The following is a 21,544-nucleotide window of genomic DNA, read 5'->3' as shown; positions in this document are numbered from 1 at the left end:
GGTAGAACCAGTTGGGTGCAATTGCTCTCTCCACCCCTACACATTCATATCCACAGATATGCCAAGTATACAAGGTTCCAGTTATATGTTGGATGAAGCACTGAGGTTTTATTTATTTATTACATTTATACCCCGCCTTTCTTTTCATGATAGACACCCAAGGCGGCTTACATATGGTTCCTAGGCAGTCTCCCATCCAGGCACTGACCAGACCTGACCTTGCTTAGCTTCAGCAGGGTGCTGGCTCATGTGCCTTCAGACCATAGCCTGAGCCTGCATAGAGAATGGAAATGGACTGTCTTCAAGTCGATCCCGACTTATGGCAACCCTATGAATAGGGTTTTCATGGCAAGCAGTATTCAGAGGTGGTTTTACCATTGCCTTCCTCTGAGGCTGAAAGGCAGTGACTGGCCCAAGGTCACCCGGTGAGCTTCATGACTGTGTGGGTATTCAAACCCTGGTCTCCCAGGTCGTAGTCCAGCACTCTAGAAGCAAACCATAAATTTACAGTTGTATTTTTAATGTACATTTAGAAGTGCTTCAGCCAAGACAATTAGGCTATGATCCAAGTGCTACATTAGGTGCAAGGCTTGGACGTTCCTAGCACAGTATTTTGTCTCCCCATCTCTCACACACAGCAAATTCCCATGCTCTGTGACAAACTGCCTTTAAAAGTTCTCTCCCTTTCAACAGATGTTTGCAACATGACCTGTTGAGAACAGTGGAGACCTCTTTTTGAGAAACATACACCCAAAGATCTCTTGGGTGCACAGTACTGGTTGTGTGTTTCTTTGGATCTCAGCTGTAACTCTTGACCGACATAGAAATTAATCCAAGTTCATCTCATTCAGCCTCCTCCAGTGAAGCAATATTCCAACGATCTTTACAAATTTTGAGTTTTGTAGCAAGATACTTTTCTGTATGCCCCATTGCTAAGGGCCAAACTAGACATGACATGGAATGTGTCTTTGCATCTAAGGTGCAGTTTTTTTAGAATGCAAACAGCATTAGCTGGTGGCATTAATAATCACAAAATCAGAATAGGCAGGGAGGTAGGAATGTAACCCTTTTAGTTTTGATTTATTTATTTGTAAACATTTCTATACCACTTTTTCTTACAAATATCCAAAGCAGTTTACAGCGAAAAGCATGTTAGAACCAATAAAAAACTAAAGCTGTTCAATAATTAAAAGTTATCTCACATAATATGCATAGTGCTGATGCCATAAGACACTCCAGTATCACCAGTTGGGGAAGCTATGGATGAAAAGATATGTGTTTCAGCATGTGCCAGAAATTCATTAAGATGGCACAAGCTTAGTGTCTGAGGGGAGGCTGTTCTACATGGTAGCTGCCGCTACCATAAAAGTTCTGTTCCTATTAGATGCAAGGCCAGCCTCCTTTTCTGTCCTTCTGCAGGAAAATCCCTTCTCTGGAGGTGCTCTTTGGATTAGGAGGAAACTCCCTGTTCACATCTGAGCATCAGAAGTAGGGTTTTTCTCAGGACCACAGCAGGGAAGGAAAGGGTTACATCCCTTCTCCATACCTGCTCTGATTATGTTAGTTATCAGTCCCCAGCCTCTACTATTTGCATTTTTAAAAAACTGCACCTTAGATATATACATTTACCTTCACATGTGGTTTAACCCTGAGATCTTGAAAGAGATTGAGGTGCATCATATGGCAAAGGGGCTTGTTTAAAGAGCAAATAGGCACTAGAAGCACAGGGTGATTTGAGCAGCAGTTTTTTCCTTTAGAATCTTTCCCTTCCAGAGCTTTGGGAGGACAGAAAACTGTACTGTAGACCAGAGCACAGAAAACAAGTGCACTTAAAGCAGAGGAGCATATAGAAGTCCACAGTATTCTTCACCACCTCCTTGGTGGAATATAATTATTCTGTATGCCTTTCATAAAGGGCTCCTATGTAAATAAACATGGTTTTTTCCTTTAAATGCAATAGAAATGAATCTACCAGTGAACAATATGTCTTAACATGTTTGAATATGCTCAAGAACTTTTTGAAGAAAACAGGAAACTAGTAGAAAATTCCTTTCCTTGGTTAAATAAATGAGATATTTAAAAATGGGTAGCAAAGATGTTTGTACTTATTCATTTGACTTTTTGACTAAATCTTAAAGGCAGCCACAAAAATTAACTGAATGTAATCTTGTTAAATAAACAAATACTGTTTTAGCTTATTGTTCATTTTAATAAGTTTTTGAATGTCTTTAATACCTGTTTTAGCTATCATTTATTGATAATTTTATGATTTATTTTATTTTTTGTTTTGAGGTTTTATTACAATCAAGTGGTATATAAATTCTGTTAAATAATATTAAAATAATTTTTCCTAATAACAGATAATAATCAAATTGTAAACTTAAGGATGAAATGACTAACAAAAATGCTAAATGTTTCTTCATCCTACTGAAATCAATGACACTAAAACCTGGTTTGTGTATAACAGTAAGATAAACCATGGCTTAGCAGAAATGAGCAAAATGTAGGCTCCTTGAGAAAAAATTGTAGCCTCAACGCTCATCCCCTGGTTCTGCTGCAGCTGCACTACCTGGGGCTAAGCCATGGTTTGTCTCATGAATCCAGAGCTTCTGGCACCTCTTAACCACCCCAAAATGCCTTGTCTCTTGGCTTTCTGGTGACTACAAGTGGCAGGGGAATCAATCAAGCTTCCCACCTGCCAAGCCACAGCTCAGGGCCTCCACCACAATGGATCCTCCCCCAGGAGTGGTGCTCCTCTCTGCCAGTGGAGAAGTGACCATGCTCAATCCTATGCTTTCCCTGTCAGGGAGAGTGATAAGATTGCACCATTGAAAGAAATACGGCTTACTTCTGAGTAAATAGTTATAGGGATTCACTGTCTGATTGCACTGTCTGACTGCAGTCTTGTACATAGTTACTTGGACATTAGCCTCATTGAACTCAATGGGGTTTACTTCTGAGTAAACATGCATAGAATTTCACTGTTAATGTCCCTTAACTTAGCCTGGGTCATGCCATAAGTTTCCACATATGCAACACATTAATCAAAGCATATTTTTTACTTGAATGTGTATCATTTCTTTTGAGTATAACCTTAAGAAGTTTTACATAATCGTGGGTTTTTTTACTTAAGCCTTTTCAAAAAAGATCACTCCTATTGTTTTTGAGACTACCTACAGTATAGCAAGATCATGTTCTGGACAGACCTGCTGAAGCAGGCAAATATTATTGTAGCTATTTATTTATTTATTTATTTATTTATTTGTGGTATTGGTATGCCTCCCCATGACATAAAGTTTTCTGGGCAGCTTACAATAAGTAAGTTTTTAAAAAACCAAACAAAATAAAACAATATGTGATACTGGAGAGTTGTGTGAGGTTGTTTTTTTTTACTTTTACCAAACAAGTCATCTATCCTTGTTAAATATATGTAAATCAGGGTGAAACAAAATATGAAAAGAAAGTTCAGCTTGGCTGTCACCTGAATAAGCACTAACCTGATGTACTGGATATTACTGGGATCATTTGGCTGATTCTGTTGGCTGTTTTTGCTGGCATTTTGCAATGGAAGCTCATTAAACAAATAAGTGTATTGAAATGCGTACTGTTTACAGAACAGTAGTCAAAATTTTCTTCATTTCCCTATTTAAGCATCATTGGGGAAGCCATGTTTTGCCTTTCTAATTAAATATTTGATTACACAAAGGTAACATTAGTGAAAAGCAGAGCTAAGCAAGCAATTGACTAGAAAAATAATCTTTAACTTGGGACTAAAGACATAACAGTAAAAATGTTAAAAGCAATCTTTCATACTAATACATTGTTTCACATTGGAGTATTAAACGTTTAAGACTCCAGAAATGGTCACACAGCTTGTTTATTTATTTAACAAAATTTATTTGCGGTTAAAAAACAAACTCTAAATGGTGTACAATAAATATTAAAATTATAAGACTGTTAAAAACGAGTAATTGAAAACATTAAAAGACAATTAAAGCAGCAGTACATTAAAAAGAGATTACAACATATTGACTCTACATGTCTGAACAGGCTTGCCTAAACAGAAATGTTTTAAGCAGGTGACAAAAAAAATGCAGCTAAGTGCCTGCCAGATATCAATAGGCAGGGAGTTCCAAAGTGTAGGTGCTGCCACAATAAAAGAACAGATTAGATACAAAGTTCCTCTGTTCTGAAAGTAGCCTCTCCCTGGATAATCTAAAAAGGAATGCTTACAATTGCTGATTAGAAATATTGTTTTATAGAAAACTGGCATTTGTGGTTGTGGTACAAGGGTGGCCTAAAGCAGGAATGGGGAACTTGTGGTCCTCCAGATCTTGTTAGCCTCCAACACAATAGGTTTTCCATAGGCCCCTGGCACTGTGAGAATAGGTTGCTGGACTAGATGGGTGTTTGGTCTGACACAGCAGGGCTTTTCTTGTATTAACTCCCATTAGCCCCAGCCAGCGTAGCCAATGGTCAAGGACAATGGAAGTTGTAGTCCAACGTCTGAAGGACCAGAAGTTCCTGATTCCTGGGCTAAAGTGTGAGACTTTTCTCACACTCAGTCAAGATATTCCCAAAATGAACTAAAGGAAGGGTCTAGAACAAATGTGGGCAATCCTTGGCCCTCCAGATATTACTACAACTGCCATCGTCCCTGGCCATTGGCCATGCTTGCTTGGGCTGATAGGAGCAGAGCTTGGAATAGTTACTTTTTTAAACTACAACTCCCATCAGCCCCAGCCAGCATGGCCACTGGATTGGGCTGATGGGAGTTATAGTTCAAAAAAGTAACTTTTCCAAGCTCTGGATAGGAGTTGTAGTTCAGCAACATCTGGAGGGCCAAAGGTTCCCCACCCAGGTCTAGAATGTTTATAATTGTTCTTTAGAAATATGTGTATAAGGGAAACTGACACTTTTCCTTCAGTGTCCGATTCATTTATTGCCTAAAGGGTGAGAGTTTCCATATCTTACAGTCAAGATAATCAAAACTAGGTGTTAAGAGAGATTACAGTGATGATTTCACCATGAGGTCCCAGGGAGTATTGCAACAAGTTAAAAATTCAATGTTAATAACAGTTTGCAATCAAGAGAATAGTGTGGGTCCTAAAATATCTATCTCAGGTATCAAAAGGCCAGGATAAAAATGTGAGTTTTCAGCATACAATGGAAACTGCATTATGAAGGTGCCAGATGTACCTCTGTGGGAAAAGAATTCCACAGCTTAGGGACTGCCACAGATAATGCCCCTCCTGGGCCGCCACCTCCTGACCTTCTAAGGGTGGTGAAACTACAAAAACGGCCCCCTCTGCTGATCTTAACACCCAAAAGCATCTGTAGAGAAGGAGGAGGTGTTTCAGATATTTGGGCTATATTGTTTAACGCTTTCAACACTAATGTGAGCACCTTGAATTGGGTCCAAAAATTAACTGACAATCAGTGCAACTGTTTCAAAGCAGGGGTTGTGTGAGTTCTAAATGTAATCTGGCTGCTGTAACTTGGGTTGTATTCAACTCAGCCCCACATAGAGCCACCCTGGGCTCCTACTGGGAGGAAGGGCGGGATATAAATCTAATTAAGAAATAAAGAATATAAAGCATATTGCAATAATCCAGGCTAGAAGTTACCACAGCATAGAGTATGGTGGCCAAGTAATCTATGTCCAAAGGGGCTATAACTAGCAAACCAGCCATAGAACAGGCACTCCTAGTCATCAAGGCAACCTGACAATGTTGGATCCAGGAATATTCCTATTCTAAGGACCTGCTCCATTGAGTCCTGAGAACTCGGTATACATAACACCTCTCTCTTATCAGAATTCAGCTTCAATTTATGGGCCACTCATTGGAGTATGAATGTGGAGTGGAGTGTGGCTCATTTATTGGAGGCAGTTCAACTGTTGAGGCGTAAACAAACGTTTATACAGCTGTAGCTAAAACAGCATCTTATACCAGCTGTCTAGTGTGGCAGAACTGGGTCAGTGTGGTAGCAATGCATCTGCCAGCACAACATTCCTATAGCTCTGAGTGTCAGTAACACATAACACAGGAATTAGGTGCCTATGTGGTGGTAGTTATTTATTTATTTATTTATTTATTTATTTATTTATTTCTAAGATTTTTGTATGGCAAAATGAGTCCTGCTACCACAGCAGAGAACAGAGAAGAGGCAAAATGATCATCATTGGGGTGGGAGACACTGTTAATGCTTCCTGTCTCCTTGAGCTGTTAATCAGATGCAGTCAAGGAGAAACAAGCCTATCTTATAGGCATCTCCACTCTTGCGGCCCTATGACCAAGGAGCATTTCCCTTTACTAGGAGCACCTTCACCTGCTCTTTAAGGACTGCTTCTGCTCCCCATGTTTGTGCCAAGAATTTGTCCACAGACAAACAGGATGATAGAATAAATCACACATGTGCATGTCCATGTACACAGGTGGGCTTAAGTATTTGTATGACCTTGTTAGCACAAATTCTGAAAAGAATCAGTATGTCAGCGATGACTGCAACAGTTTTTGTTACTTCACATGGAAGTTAATATACAATGCACACACATTCATGTGTTTCATGCTGTTTTGCCATAGTTCGGTGGTAGCCTGTTTTGCATGCCGAAGGTTCCAGATTCAATTCCTGACAATATCAGATAGGGCTGGGAAAGACTTCTGTATGAAGCCCTGGACAGCGGCTGCCAGTCAATGCAGGCAACAATGTTGATGGAGCAGTGGTCTCAATTGGTTTAAGACAGCTTCCAGTGGGCTTTCAGCACTTCGGGTGATGTGGTGCTACAAAAAAATCCTGTCGGGTGGTATTTAATGCTAGTCCTACTCAGAGTAGATTCGTTGAAGTTAATAGACAGGGCTAACACAGGTTCATTAATTTCAGTGGGTTTACTCTGAGTAGGGCATAGTTGAATACAGCCTATTAATTCTGTGGGAGCCCAAAGCTGCCCCTCAAAGAGCCTAGCAAGTATATTGTATAGAAAAAGCCTGAAACCTAAACACACACTGAGATTGGCCCCTTTCATTGAAGCTCATTTCTTCCCATCATCCTGAACTTTCCAAATGATACTGAGCTCGATGGATCCATGGCAGCCTTCTCTGTTCCCAATGTGACAGCCCTCACTGCCTGCTATCTATGGGAAACTTCATGATAGTTGAAGAATATGCATGTTGTTAAGTGAAGATCTGGATACATACAAGTGTGCATAGGCAAGTAATATAAGTGCATCTGTTTGCTCGGCAGATTAATATCCTGGTTTATATTTTAAACATGTTATTTCACTTGTTATCTGTACAACTAAGATTTCTTATACTATCCAATTAAAACTAAGGCTGTGAGATTGTTTTTGCCTTGTGCTGTTTTGCTTTCCTCATACAGCAGCCATCCACCTTTGCCAAAGCTCGGCAGATTATTCAGGCCAACGGGTTGGGACTCCATGGGATCAACAAAGGATTATCTGCTACCTTGGGACGCCACGGAGTTTTTAATATGGTTTATTTTGGATTCTACTTCAATGTGAAAAACATCATTCCTGTCAATAAGGTTAGATGCATCATTCTATAAAACAAGAAAAATAATATGATCATGAATGAAGTCATTTGGCTGCAGTGGTGGCTGCTGCTAATTGAGACTGGTAGGGCAGGGAAAGATAGGTGGAGCCAGAACTAAGAACAGACAGAGCCAACTAATTTTAGTTTTGTACCCCTCCTCCTCCCTGCTGAGTTCTACAAGGACTGAGGAGGAGGAGGAGACTGATGGGCAAGGCCACCCCTTGGGTTGCTTGTAAGTAAGAAGGCAGTCAGGTGGGGGCTGGCTAAGGGCAAACTAAGGTTGGTGGGGCAGAGCCTTAATTGCCCAAATAGACCACCCTTCATTGTTTGGCTGATTCCGTACCTTTCCTTGAAAAAGTAGTGACTGGTGCCTCCAAAAATGGGAGTGCTCCAAGTAGGGATGTGCGGATTTCAGTTTCTCCCCATTTCTCATTTTTTTCCAGTCTTAAATTCAATTCTCCAAATTTCCACATCAGGTTTTTAAAGTCTTCATGAAAATTCATCATTATTTTAGTGCAAATTTCCCCTAACATCCACATTTTTCTATGCCACTGTGCCTAATATGCATATTTTTGCAGAGCAATTTTACCTGATTGCATGCATTTTACTGTTATTTTCACTGATGAATGCATTGTTATGCAGACTTTAACCTAATATATGCATTTTGATACATGGTATTTGGCTGGAGAACCGCGTTGCAAAATTCAGAAAAGTATACATTTTGAAGGATAGCTGCGTTTCAGTTCATATATGGTTTTGGAAAGTGTGAAGTAGGTAGGCTTGCCAATGCAAACTGAATTACATTCCTCCTTCATCCCTAGCTACGAGTCCCACTCCCTCTGTCAAGCTACTCCACTGCCCCTTTCTTTGGCTCCTCCCACCCAAAGTTCCTCCATGGGTTCACCCATACAAGAACAAATGGATCCTATATGAATATCAGATGTTGGGGCAAGCAACAGAGGAATGCTGTTGCCCTGATAAACTTCCCAGAGGCATTTAGCAAGCCACTGTGGAAAACACAGTGTTGGACTAGATGGAGACAACTGGCATGCCTAAGGCCACAACCTGAACAGAAGGCAAAGGTAGATTCTCAGCCACAAACCCAATGACCAGCCCTTTGATCCCACATTTATTCTGCAATATCCATTTTACAGAAAGCTAGCTAAGGCGGCAACAATGAGTACAAGGCACAATGAGTACAAGCCACAAAATGAGTACAAGGCAGACTTGGGAGTCAAAGCCCAAAGCTAATTATCACTCCTTTAACTCACCATTGTATGGTACTGTTCAATGGGAGAGTATTTCTTTTCGAATAATAGAGAAAATGTTACTAAATGTTGTCGTTGTTCCGCAGCCTTCCCAAAGTTTCTTATAAGCTATTTTATACTATAGGCTATATTCTGCTATTTCAATCTGCTAGTGATGGGGGTGTTATTTCTTGACCTCTAATATATGAGCTGCAATCAACATACTCCCTACCATTTTAAAAAAAATCCTGCTTGCTATGAACCCATCCAATCTTCCTAACAAGAAAACTCTGGAATCTATTTATACCCCAAAATCTCTTGTATTGTATTAATTACATTAATTCAGAGTTCTACTTCTTGACCTTTTGGCTAAGATAGCGTGCTTTGAATTTTAAGATGCCAAGCTTGTGTTTTAAAATACCAAACTTTGGCTTTTCAGTGTTGACAAGCATGCAGAATCTGGCCTGGTCCCACCTGTGGATTTTACATTTGATTTGCACTCTTTAAGGAATCTTCTTGCAATGATCACAACAAATGTATCTTAGTACATTGTTTAGATTTTAGGGGATCTTTTCTTACTTCCCTGGTTTAAAAAGAATTTTTAGAAGTCATATTATAAAGTACCTAAAAAATTCTATATGATAGCATTTGCTGGCAGCTCCCAGCGTTCACACATATGGGATTAGACTTCATTAAGGAAAAATTCCCTTCCAAATAAACTAACTGAGCACTCTGATGTTCCAGAGAGCACATGGGTAGGATGGGTGTCTGAGGAAGTATGAACACAATTGGATTGTCTCAGTACATACAGAAAAACATTGTTTTAAGGTTGATTTTACAACCGGCTTCTACCTTTTTAAACCAGGGCAAAACAGTCAGCTTTGGAAACAATGCATTGTAAATTCTTCAGCCAGTTAGCTTAGTGAGTTACTACAGGGTGCTGATGTCTGCTTTGCAGTTCTACCATTGCTGAATTGTTAATAGCCGGAAGCTGACACTGCTTAGTACAGTGCATCAGCTACATGTGAAACTAAATGTAAAAAACCTGGAGGGGAAGGCAGGAGACTGAGATTAGCCTTTATTTAATTTAACATTTGGAGGTCCAATACACAAATGAGCATTTTAGTAGGCTTCATGGTGGAAGTTGCTGTCATTTGTAAAATATTCTGGCCAATTAGCTAATAGTGTGCTTGGATTTCTCCCGTTTTGATACAGTAATACTAAGTACATTGTGAAGCCCAATTATACAAATCATCCCCATATGCCGTACCGGTCTTGCTTTATGAACTGTGTTTATAAATCCTGTGTGAGGAAATGTGTACTTCAGCAATTTAGACCATGTGTAAAAACATAGCCAATAGGATTGTCAAGAAAACAAGCCCCAGCATAGGAAATCCTAATGTGTTCCGCTAGAATAACAGGAGTGTGTTGTGTCGTGCAAGCCTTCTGATTAAATGCATATTACTTTATAGTCTTTAACCGACTGAGGTGCTTCTGTTCCTCTTAGTTTTTCTTTCCTTCCTTCCTTCCTTCTTTCCTTCATTTCCCCTTTTCCTTTTGTTTGTTTGTTTATTTATTGTTTGTTTATTTTTCTAGGATCCAACCATGGAGTTTCTGAGGAAATTTGGAATCGGGCTAGTCTCAGGAACAATAGCCTCGATTGTTAACATCCCTTTTGATGTTGCAAAAAGTAGGATTCAAGGACCACAGCCAGTTCCCGGAAAGATCAAGTACAAGACCTGTTTTAAAACTATGGCAACAGTCTATAAAGAAGAAGGGTAAAACATTCTTATTTCAGTCATAAATATCCAGGTCTCTGGCTTGTTCATATGAATCCATAAGACCACATTGTTGTGTTTCAGATTTGATTTAAGCACCCTTCACACTGCTTATGTAACAGGAGTGCTCAAGAGTTTAGCATTTCAGAAATGTGGAAATAAAAATTACCAAAAAAAGTCTTCATTTATCTGAGTTTTCTGGAATTTCATTTATTTATTTATTGTACTTATATACCGCCCCATAGCCGAAGCTCTCTGGGCAGTTTACAGTAACTAAACATTATTTACAATATTTATAATATTTACAATATTATACCACCTTAGCATCAATTTGGTACATGGAGACTTCTTTCAAACTTGTTATCTTTAGTAGTGTAATTAGAAAAGATATCCTCTATTGTATTGCTCCATTTGTGAATTGGGAAGAATTGTAGCTCAGCAATAAGAACACATTGTGCATGCAAAAGGTCCCAGGTTCAGTCCTCAGCTTAATCAGATATGGTTGAGGCAGGAAAATCCTGTCTGAATCTCTGGAGAGCCACTGCTATGCAGTGTCAGCTGTAGTGAGTTAGGTGGACCAATGGTCTGTCTTGGTATAAGTCAGATTCTGATGTTCTAATATTCCTAAGTAACGTCTGGCATAAGTGCTATTTTGTTGGGGAAATATTATTTCTAACCAGTATCTCAGTTCATGCTTAAAAAGAATGAGTATCTATAGAATGGATAAAGAACATCTAAAAAGGTTCACATTTCAGGGTTGGTCAAAAACATATTCAGAACATTGAGATCACCAAATTTATCTTAGTCTCTCTCCCTTTCTGTTCTTTCTGGGACTTCGAATATTTTTGTTGACCATTCCATCCTAGCCTCAATTGGAGGATGAGAATGTAAACATCTGCTTGATGTATTTGTACCAAATTGGTCCAGTACAAGTTCCCTCTTTTTGGGGCCACTAGGGCAGCAACACCCTGAACTTGTATACATGTAAAATATGTCTAAAGTGAGAACTCAGTCACAGCAATATTATTAAAGTATAGTCCATGGCACTGTATTTGTATTTATATATTTTTTTCATTCTGTATACGCCACCCAATATCCTCTGGGCAATTAAAAAATTAAAAAATGTGTGTTGCAGCTGCTGTTAACCAAATCATCTTGTAAATGTCTCATTAATTAAAGTCATGTTTTTAGTAGAAGGGATCACATCAAACTTATTGTAACTGAACATCAATCAGCTGCTTATCCTGATGTTAAAATCCAGAGATTGTATACATTTGTTATTTCGTGTAAGTTTTTCTATGCATTGTCCCAGCAATTGACAAATATAAACCATATCCCCTTATCCATTTAAATAAAAACATTATTTGTTGTTTTCTACAGATTTCTAGCTTTGTACAAAGGATTGGTTCCTAAAATCATGAGGCTAGGACCAGGTAATTTTTTTTAAAAAAAACCTTGTTTGTTTGTTTATTGCATTTATATACCGCCTCATAGCCGAAGCTGTCTGGGTGGTTTACAACAATTAATCCTTAATTGTATCTTTAATCTTGCCTTGATCATATTTTTGTAACATTTATTTTTATTCAGACTGAAAATATATACAGTACATACAAATATTGTAATATTGAAATTAAGCTGCTGTTTGAATTGTGTTATTGCAATAATTCATTGGTCTTATAGCAATTGGTGCTCCCTCAGTCACAGTTGCCTACTGCTCAGGTTGCAACATTATTGTAAGAGCAGAAGAAACACAGAAGGAAACCTGTGAAGGAGAGGCCAAAGTCTGCTGGGTCTACATGCCCACTTGCCAAGAAAAGGATCAGGGTTTCATTCTAACAATGCAAGTCACTACTTGCATTTCTTCCTTTATAGCTGATCCATATAATCAGACAGACACCTTGTTATGTGTAATGTCATTAGCCCACATATTGTGTGCTTTGAATGCACTAATGGGACAACTTCATGGGATACAACCCATTGATTTGAATGCATGCACAAGTGCATGTGGCCTAATATAGTGGCCCAGCAGTGGCCCACAAGCTTCATGGAAGTGGTCTGAAGCATGTCCATGTTCAATATTCATCTTGATTTTTAACGGTATTTTATTGCGTCATTTATTTCTTATATTGTATTTTATTATATCACAGTTTGAATTCTATGGAATGCAAATTGTAATACAATACAATAAAATATAAGAAATAAATGAAGCTATACAATTATAGCACCTAGCACCGAAAATTACAATTGCTGCAAAAGACAGAAAAATCATGAAGTGGTCCACTAAGACCCTCAGCAATTTTCAAGTGGTCTGCAGGGGAAAAAAGTTTGGGAACTCCTGCCCTAATTCATATAAATTGGGAATTCTGATCTGCACCCAGTAACAATGGCTCGTAGAAATCATACATGCAGAGCCTACACACATTGGAGTATACCTGTGCACTAGTTACAGGAAGGTCAAGAGCGTTGCTGGCAGCTTCAGTGTCATTTCCCTCCTCCATGAATTCATTTCTACATTATTTGACAATCTGCCCATTGCTAAAATGCCAATTTGCTTTGTGCTCTGATTAATCATGCTGTTGCCTATAGAGCTCATGCCATAAATAAACTGATATGTCTCTATAAATGTCCACACAATATTTTTCTCTTTGGATTGGCTCAAGTCACACATTAATGCTCATTACTTGATGACTTCCATGTGTTAGTAAGCCATCACAGATAGAATTGCCATATCACTTCACCTCAAAAACAATAGTTGGATGTTTTGTATAGCTTACAGTGATGCAATGACAGTTGTATTAATCAGAGAACATTCCTTTCATTAACAGTAGCTCCTTCTGGTCATGGAGCCAAAACATTGGATACAATCTAGTGAAGACTGTTCACACAGACAGCTGCGAGTCATAAAGAGATGAATCGGCCCTTAGGCCCAGTTCATGCATTTACCTGAGCTGTGAATGGTCTTTTTGTGTTGAAAGGGAATGCATCTCCTCTCTTCACATGTCTCATGTGATGACTTCACATGTATGGTCATGTGCTCATATATGTCGTGTCCCTGCTTCAGATATTGTTTATGTATGAAGTTGAAAGAGAAGCACACGCCTGCTCTTCCACCAAAAGAAGAAGATTCACAGCCCAGGTGAGAGCAGGAAGTGGGCATTAAACACTGTATGTTTTAACATCAAGTTCTAATATCATACGAACTGATATTCAGGAGTGGCTGTTGTGTTGGGGCAGTGCTGTGGAGCTGCCTTTCTGACTGTGTTGCTACAGCTTACCTAGATGGAGCAGGGTGTGGCAAAGCAGTGGTGATGTCAGGATGATTTGGCTGTGCTGGTGTTCCTACACAGCCCCATCCTCACTACCACTCTGTACCACTTAGGGTTGCCAGGTTCAGGGCCTGAGACTGATCCTGTATCTTTAGGAGAAGAGAAAGTCAGCCAAGTGCAGGTGTTCTCGCAACACTGTAATGGGAAAAACCACAAGGTGGAATTTTCCCTTCCCCCTGCACAACTTTGAAAGATACAGAAGACCTCTTGGAGGCCTGGCCTGGCAACCAAGAGGTCTTCTGTATCTTTCAAAGTTGTGCAGGGGGAAGGGAGAATTCCACCTTGTGGTTTTTCCCATTACAGTGTTGCGAGAACACTTGCACTTGGCTGACTTTCTCTTCTCCTAAAGATACAGGATCAGTCTCAGGCCATGAACCTGGCAACCCTAGTACCACTCCTAAGCTATCCAGGTAAGTTGCATGATGCTGGTGCCAGGACGGCACTGCCCCACACCAATGACTCCTGCTAATATTGTATGGCCTACTGCACATCTGTTGGGATAATTTTCCACTTGACTTCCTATTGATACAAACTGCAGCTTGGATTTTTGTTTGTTTTCTTGTACTTCAGTCATGGTTTTTACATCAATTTGTGTAGAAGTGTCCCATGTTGGACCTGCTGGAAAAAGTTGCTATGTATGTTGCATAAATCCTTAGGGGATATAATTTTGTATTTCATAAAATAATCTTCTCTACTCTAGGTGGTGCAGTGATGCTTCTGGTTTATGAATACGCTTCTCAGTGGCTTCAAGAAAACTGGTGATCAAAAATATAACTTCTAAGTCAAGAGACTGTTTAAAGCAATGCCTGTTAAAATATGTTTCAGTATCTCACATAAATAATATGACTATGGATCCAGTGCTCCAAGATGGTTTCGTGGTCAGCCATCACAGCACTTTGCAGGAATAAATCCTGAGATTATATTTCAGCAACACAATACATGAGCTATTCCAACAAAGAAAACAAAAAGCTACAGAAATAACATTATTTTAAAAATATTTGCAAAATAAAAAGGAAGCCTTGGGCTTTTGGGGGAGGAAATTAAGGAGGATATAAATGTAAACATTAGGCTGTCAAGCAAATTAAGAATGTTTAATTGAATAACTGTATGTCTTTGATGACTGATTGTTAGATAAATCTGTACATTACCAAAACCTTAATTTAGGCTACAGTCCTAAACTCACTTATCAGGGGGAAAGTACCATTGCACTCAGTGGGTCTTTCTCTTGAGCTGACATGTATAGGATTCTCCTACTAGATGCTATGTTGATGTACTGAAGGAACTGTAGCATAACGTTTAACAAGCAAAAACTATCACTAATTGTTGATAGAAAGGCCATGTTTAATAATTTTATTAACCTCCATGTTTTTCCCTTCATGTGTATTTTTTTCCTCATAGGCAGAACCAAAACAGTTTTTGAAACACATTCTCTGAACTTGAAATCCCACTATTTAAAAAATTGCCCCCAATTAATTAACTGATAATCCTACATTTGATCTGCCAACCAAGAATGCAATCTAATCCCCTGCTGGCAAGGCTTTGCAGAATGACGCAGCCACTGCATGTGAACTGCATGTTCACAGCATGGCTAGTCTTAGCAGCCACGGTAGAAGGGGGGTACAAGATGATTGGGCTTGATCCTTGCACCAGCTCCAGGCTGGCACAGCAGTCAGGTCCAGACTGAACCCGATGCCATCGCATGATGGCAGTGAGGCTGGCTCAGAATCCAGTCATTCTCAGGTGAGCTGAGCCCTGCATCTTCCCTGTCCTCAGAATGCCCCATTTTGGGTCTTTCCTCTGGCCCCTGCCAGCAGGAATACTGCCAGCCGGCCTCCTACCTAAATGTTCAGTTCCTCTCCCCGCAAGTTATATATTTGGGGATGGAGATGAACTCTGCAGATCTAGTCCTGCTTGCAGATTTGTGGTTCTGGATAAAGCTACATGTTATATGGGAGAACTCTCTTAATTTCCCAATATTTTAAAAATTATTTTAAAGCAGGGGGAGGGCTCTGGTTTTGATTAGTGTGGCAGTACTGGGGAAAGAGGGTATTATGGGCTGTCCCCATATATTCATTTTAACTGTTTTCCTTGCATCATTGCCCTAGTCTGAATCCCACACACACACTTTTGGCCATTACCAATTCATACGGATGGATCCAGAGTCCCTGTGAAGAGAACCTTGCTCATGAGGTGCTGGCACTGGAGCAAGGGGAAGATGTGATTTTTGGCTATTTCTTCTTCCTCCGGAAGCCTCCTGTACTCCCTGAAAAGCTGGTCCAGTGTGTTGGAGAACCTTCTGGAACAGTATGCGATGTGGTGCAGGGAGCTGCAGGGGGGAAGGGGAAGCGGTGAAAATAGCCTTCTCCCCCCCCAACTTCCTTCAGCAGGAGGTTCCACTGGATCTCCACTCCTTCCTCAAACGGAAGCAACCTTTCCATTTGAGAAAAGATATTCTGGATCCACCCCATAGAGCTTTGAAGACTGTATCAGAATCTTCTCTCCTGAAGCACGTAGCCTGTTTCTATATTGAAATACATCAAGAAAAAAGTATAATAGTATGATAACCAGCATGAGGCTTAGATGACCATAAGCATTTCTGACCTGTTTGGCTGTGTGAATATCAACTACAGTCACAACATACTAAGGGTTGTATCCAATGCTAGTCCTATGGAGAGTAGACCCATTGAATACAACACACATGACTACTTTAGGTCCATTAATTTCAGTGAGTCTACTCCAAGTATAACTTAGCTGGGTACAACCCAAAGGGTCAAACTTTGTTGTTTTAAAGACATGTATGAATCCTGTCCGTGGAATTTCCTTATAAAAAACAGGTCCCAATCTGGGCCCAGACTCTATATATTGTCCTGAGGGAAATATCCCTACCACCACAGATCTACTATTTGCCCCTGAAGCGGTTATTTTTCTTATTTTATGTTATTGTACATCATACCCAGAGAGGGGAGGCAGTTTTCAGCAGGAAAACAGTACAAGCAGAGAAGGGTAACCTTACCCATGCTCCCCCATTTTGGACTGGGGCCTTCTACAGGTGCTTTTTATAAAGAAAAAAATATACAGAACCCCAAACAAGCAAGGGTTCCAAACACACTTTCAATGTAACTGGTCACTTGACCTTAAATGAACAAATTATCTCAATTAACATTATGTTTATATCATTTTTTTGTTAGTTCCATGTTTTCTTTCCGAGTACTGCTTCACATATGGTATTTCAATGGATAATTTTATATGATGAACTATCAATCTGTACTTTCTCATAATTGAACTGATTTTCTTCAATAAACTTGTATTTTAACCTTATTTTTCTCCTGTGTGTGTGTCCCTCCACATTACATCATCTCCGACCAGTTGGCCATGCTAGCCAGAGCTGATGAGAGTTGGAATCCAACAACATCTGAAGGGCCTCAGGATTCCCACGCCAGGCACAGAATGTACATAAAGTGCAGCTCCTGTTAGATGAGATGAATACATAACTGTTTTGTGGGCTATAGACGATAAAAGCCAAACTTATACCATGTACATGTTTTAATTACTACATCTGAATCCTGTTCTTTCTCCAAAGAACTCAGGACTGGCATTTCAACTTCACAGTGGCCCTGGTGAAGTACATTAGGCTGATGGAAAGTGACATACAGCAGCTGCATATTTGGTTCTCCTATCCCCCTGTATAGAACCCCTAGTAGAAATGACGTTGTTCTACTGAGAAAGGGACTATAGCTCAGTGGCAGAGCAGATGCCTTGCATGCCAACATGCCAAATTCGGTCCCTGGTATCTCCACCTTAAAGGAAAAGGCTCCAGATGATTTGAAACATCAGAGAAGTGCTGCCAAAGGAAATGATATTGGGATAGATGGAGAAAATAGTTCTACCAGTTACATGGTGGCATTTTCATTATATTCATGACATCACAATGTTCTGCATTTCCCTGCATCCACTCTGTGGCATTTGCTAGGAAGACATCACAACACAAAATATGTTCGACTAGACAATACAGTTGTTATGTGCCTTCAAGTCGATTACGACTTATGGTGACCCTATGAATCAGTGACCTCCAAGAGCATCTGTCATGAACCACCCTGCTCAGATCTTGTAAGTTCAAGACAATACAGAGAAGGCAGTTAAGAACATGGTTGCCATTTTGAGCATCAACTGCATGTACGGGGTAAAAGTTAGCTCAGCCCTCTGGGGATAGCTGCATATTACATGTATGTAATCAAACTCCATTTGTACCATTTGTCAAATGAAAAACGGGTTTGGGAAAGGTATTTTTTAGTGAGAGATGTGGATTTCTTTCTCCATGGGGTTCCAAATGTGTTTACCCTGACATGTACAATGTAATCATCTCCATTTTTTAATCTCATATCTGAGTTGGAATTGCATTTACCACAACCAGATATAGCACTTTACGACTTACAGTTTTCAGAATTACTGGCTGAGTGCTTTCTGTCCTGATATTTTGGAATTAATTGTGTTCAGAAAATTGACTCCTAAAAAAACTAAAAGGTTTGAGAGTGATGTTGTAATGTTCAAAGTTATATGTGTCACATGAAGATTTGGGTATGCATCCTATAGGATCCAGAACTAACTACCCATACACATTGGCGTCCAGCTTCCATGCAGATTTGCAAAACTATGTTCCTAAAATTTCAAGCAAAACTAGTAGGGATTGCAGTATTTATTTATTTATTAAAAATCACATTATTGAGGCATCCACTGCACAGTAAAAACAGTGATTCCTTCTCAGCAATTTTAACTAAACCTGTGCTGACATGAATAGCAACATGTTTCTTTTGTCTGGATTTGACGAGGCTGTCTTCTTTGAGATATGCTTTGGTAGCTAAAGTCAACAAAAAGGCAATTGGTTCATTTTGTCTCATAGCTAAGGCAAGTCTTTTGGGAGGGTCATTTTGTCATCAGTTATGCATTGGTTATCTCCAGTGAAGGAGTGAACATTTTTTAAAAGGAAGTAAGATCCATCTCAGTTATTATTTTCTTTATTAATTTAGAGCATTCAAAATATAAAAATAAAAGGCTTTATACATACTGTATATACAAAAATAGCCTTCTGTTATACATTGTTTCCAACATGTTTTCAATTATATTTTTAATTCCATATTTCATTAAAACAGAACCATTTGAAAGTAACCTCTCCTCAAATACAAACATTTTAATGGGTACAAAGTTCTGGATGTTGGGTTTTTTTTGCTAAACCCACAGTTTTTTAGCCAAATTTGGTCTCCAGATTTCTGTTAATGAACTTGTTTTTATCACACTCTAAAAATAAAACACTTTCATTTCAATCAGGTTCTTTAGAAGTAAGTCCCATTGATTTCAATAGGATTTTGAACTAAACATCTTGATTCGAATAACGGAAATGTGTATGGGGAAAAAAGATGTTCAAAAGCCAGCTGGTGGCAAGGGGAAAAAACATATCCAGCAATCAACAGTGTACTTAGCGTACAAGGTTTTGATGGTGCAGAACCAGCAGCCCCATTATCCTAATAAGCAAAAAGGAGATAAGAAAGGCTTCCAAGTTACAATTTTCGCAAATTAGGTAGAGCAGGGGAAGAAGGGGCACCCATACTGGCTTAGAATCCTTGCCCCTCCAGCTGGTAATCTGTGCTGTGAGAAAATCTTGTGCAAGGTGCTAGTGTAGCAGGAGCACTAGGAGGACATCCCTCCCTAACATCCATTCCCATCCTGATTGGTACTGTGAAAGGGTTCGAGCCTTCCTGAGTTCTGCATCATGACTGGAGAGAATTGGTTGTATTTTCAGAGTGGAGGTGGTGTGCGAGTTCCATCGTTGCCTATGGAAAGTCACACATTCCAACGATAATATCTGATCCTGATCCAGCTATAGTTGGGACAACAAATGATACATAACAACTGGTAACCCCTGGATGCACATGTACATTTCCCCTTTGAATCAAAAGATGTTCCCAGCGAGATGAATGAGGCTAAGGTGAGTGTTACAGTGCAGATATACATCTGGATGTGTATCTGCATCAGCAAATACAAAACATATGCTGATATCTCTTGCTGAATCAGGTTTTCACAGGTTTTTCAGGGGTTTGTTGTGCTTTAAAACCCCTACAAAACCTTATGAACCTGTTCATAAGGAATGTATAGACTGCAAGTAGGGATGGAAGGATCTGTCCATTTTGGTTCTCTCAGTTTCCCATTTTTCCAGTCTTAAATTCACATTCTCCACATTTCTGCAGCAATTTAATTTTTTTTTTTAAATGATGAAAATCCTTCAGCATTTTAGTGTGCATTTCTCCTTAAAAAGCCCACCTTCTTGTATGCGGTTCTGACTAATGTACACATTTCTGCAGCAATTTCTCTTGATGTAATTCTGGATGTTACTTTCACTAATGCATTCATTTTTATACACACTTTCCTGTAACATATGCATTTTTGTAAACATTGTTTGGTCGGTGAACTGCATTGCAAAATTTGGAGCAGTATGAATTTTGAAGAATGGCTGTTTCATTTCTTTTATTATTTTGGAAAATATGAATTTGAGAGATTCAGCTTTAAATGCAAACCTACTCTAATTTCTCCCCCATTCCTAACTGCAAGCAATGATGTCCTTATCATGTCACTTTCAATTTTTGTTGAAACTACTGTTGACCTCCTGTTGAGTTTCTTGAACGGAAGTGAACGTGTTTTGACCTGAGTCAAGGCAGGAGTACAATCCTAAGCCACTCATTTGCAAATATGTTCCATTGAAGTCAGTGGGACTTGCTTCCAAGGAATGTGTTAAGGATCAGCATGAAAGTTTTAGAAGTACCCCTGCCCATCTGAGGAATCTTATCAACATACCCATCATTCACACCATATGAAATACATATGAGAAAGATATAAAATAAAATATAGATCTAATTGTAAGTTTGGATCAAAATAAATTATTTGAGCAGATGTGTTATACCTATAAAATCAAAACTGTGATGCTTTAAAAAACTGAAGTAACTTCTTTTTCCTTACCTATTCTATAGTAATTACCAGAGCAATATTTTAAGCAAAGTCAATGGGACCACTTTTATTTAAATTCTCTGATCTGATAAATTGATCTGATGAAGGTGTAAAAGAGAGTTGAGCTAACCATTTCATCTTGCACTTTGCCTCCTATGCATGCCTTATAATAAATGTTCTTAGACAAATGTAAATTCTTCTTAATACAGTGAAAATTAATTTTAAAAAAACCTTAAGAAACCAATGACATATAGTTCAATGGGCTCCACTGACCAATCCCTTTACCTCAAACAGCATTATTTTTTAACAGCTAGCCCAATAGCTTTTCCTTAGATACCAATCAGCAGGTAGAAGGTTATCAAGGTTTGGCCTTCACTAAAAGAATGCAAACTATGTAAACAACCTGTGATTAAGTAATAAATATTAATATTTTCACAAGAGGCCTAATTGCTTTCAATATTGTTTATAGATATTCATATCTTATGGGACATTCAGAAAAGGTGGTATTTATTCCAAATGTAAAAAGCATTTGAGAATGTCTCAATCAGGAAAATAAAAAAGGTGGTAACAAGTGCTTTAATATTTGTAATATATGGTTTTGTAAAAAACTATTTCCCCCTGTTCCCTACTCCTCCCTTTTTTGCTATAAT

At 39.1% G+C, this 21,544-nt stretch overlaps 1 protein-coding gene across 2 annotated transcripts in view; it reads left to right on the top strand.

Annotated features, from left to right (window-relative positions):
* The window catches only part of SLC25A21 (solute carrier family 25 member 21), a 532,071-nt gene extending 514,939 nt beyond the window's left edge, over positions 1-17,132 (top strand). For both annotated transcript variants that reach the window (XM_061611678.1, XM_061611677.1), the window contains 4 exons: positions 7,378-7,542; positions 10,394-10,575; positions 11,956-12,008; positions 14,602-17,132. In XM_061611678.1, the coding sequence (XP_061467662.1) occupies positions 7,378-7,542; positions 10,394-10,575; positions 11,956-12,008; positions 14,602-14,663 (462 nt within the window). In that variant the 3' untranslated portion in view covers positions 14,664-17,132. The remainder of the gene's footprint in view (positions 1-7,377; positions 7,543-10,393; positions 10,576-11,955; positions 12,009-14,601) is intronic.
* Positions 17,133-21,544: the final 4,412 nt, after the last annotated feature.

Source organism: Rhineura floridana, chromosome 2, assembly GCF_030035675.1.
Source record: "Rhineura floridana isolate rRhiFlo1 chromosome 2, rRhiFlo1.hap2, whole genome shotgun sequence".
Lineage (NCBI taxonomy): Eukaryota > Metazoa > Chordata > Lepidosauria > Squamata > Rhineuridae > Rhineura > Rhineura floridana.
This window is presented reverse-complemented; position numbering and strand designations above follow the sequence as displayed.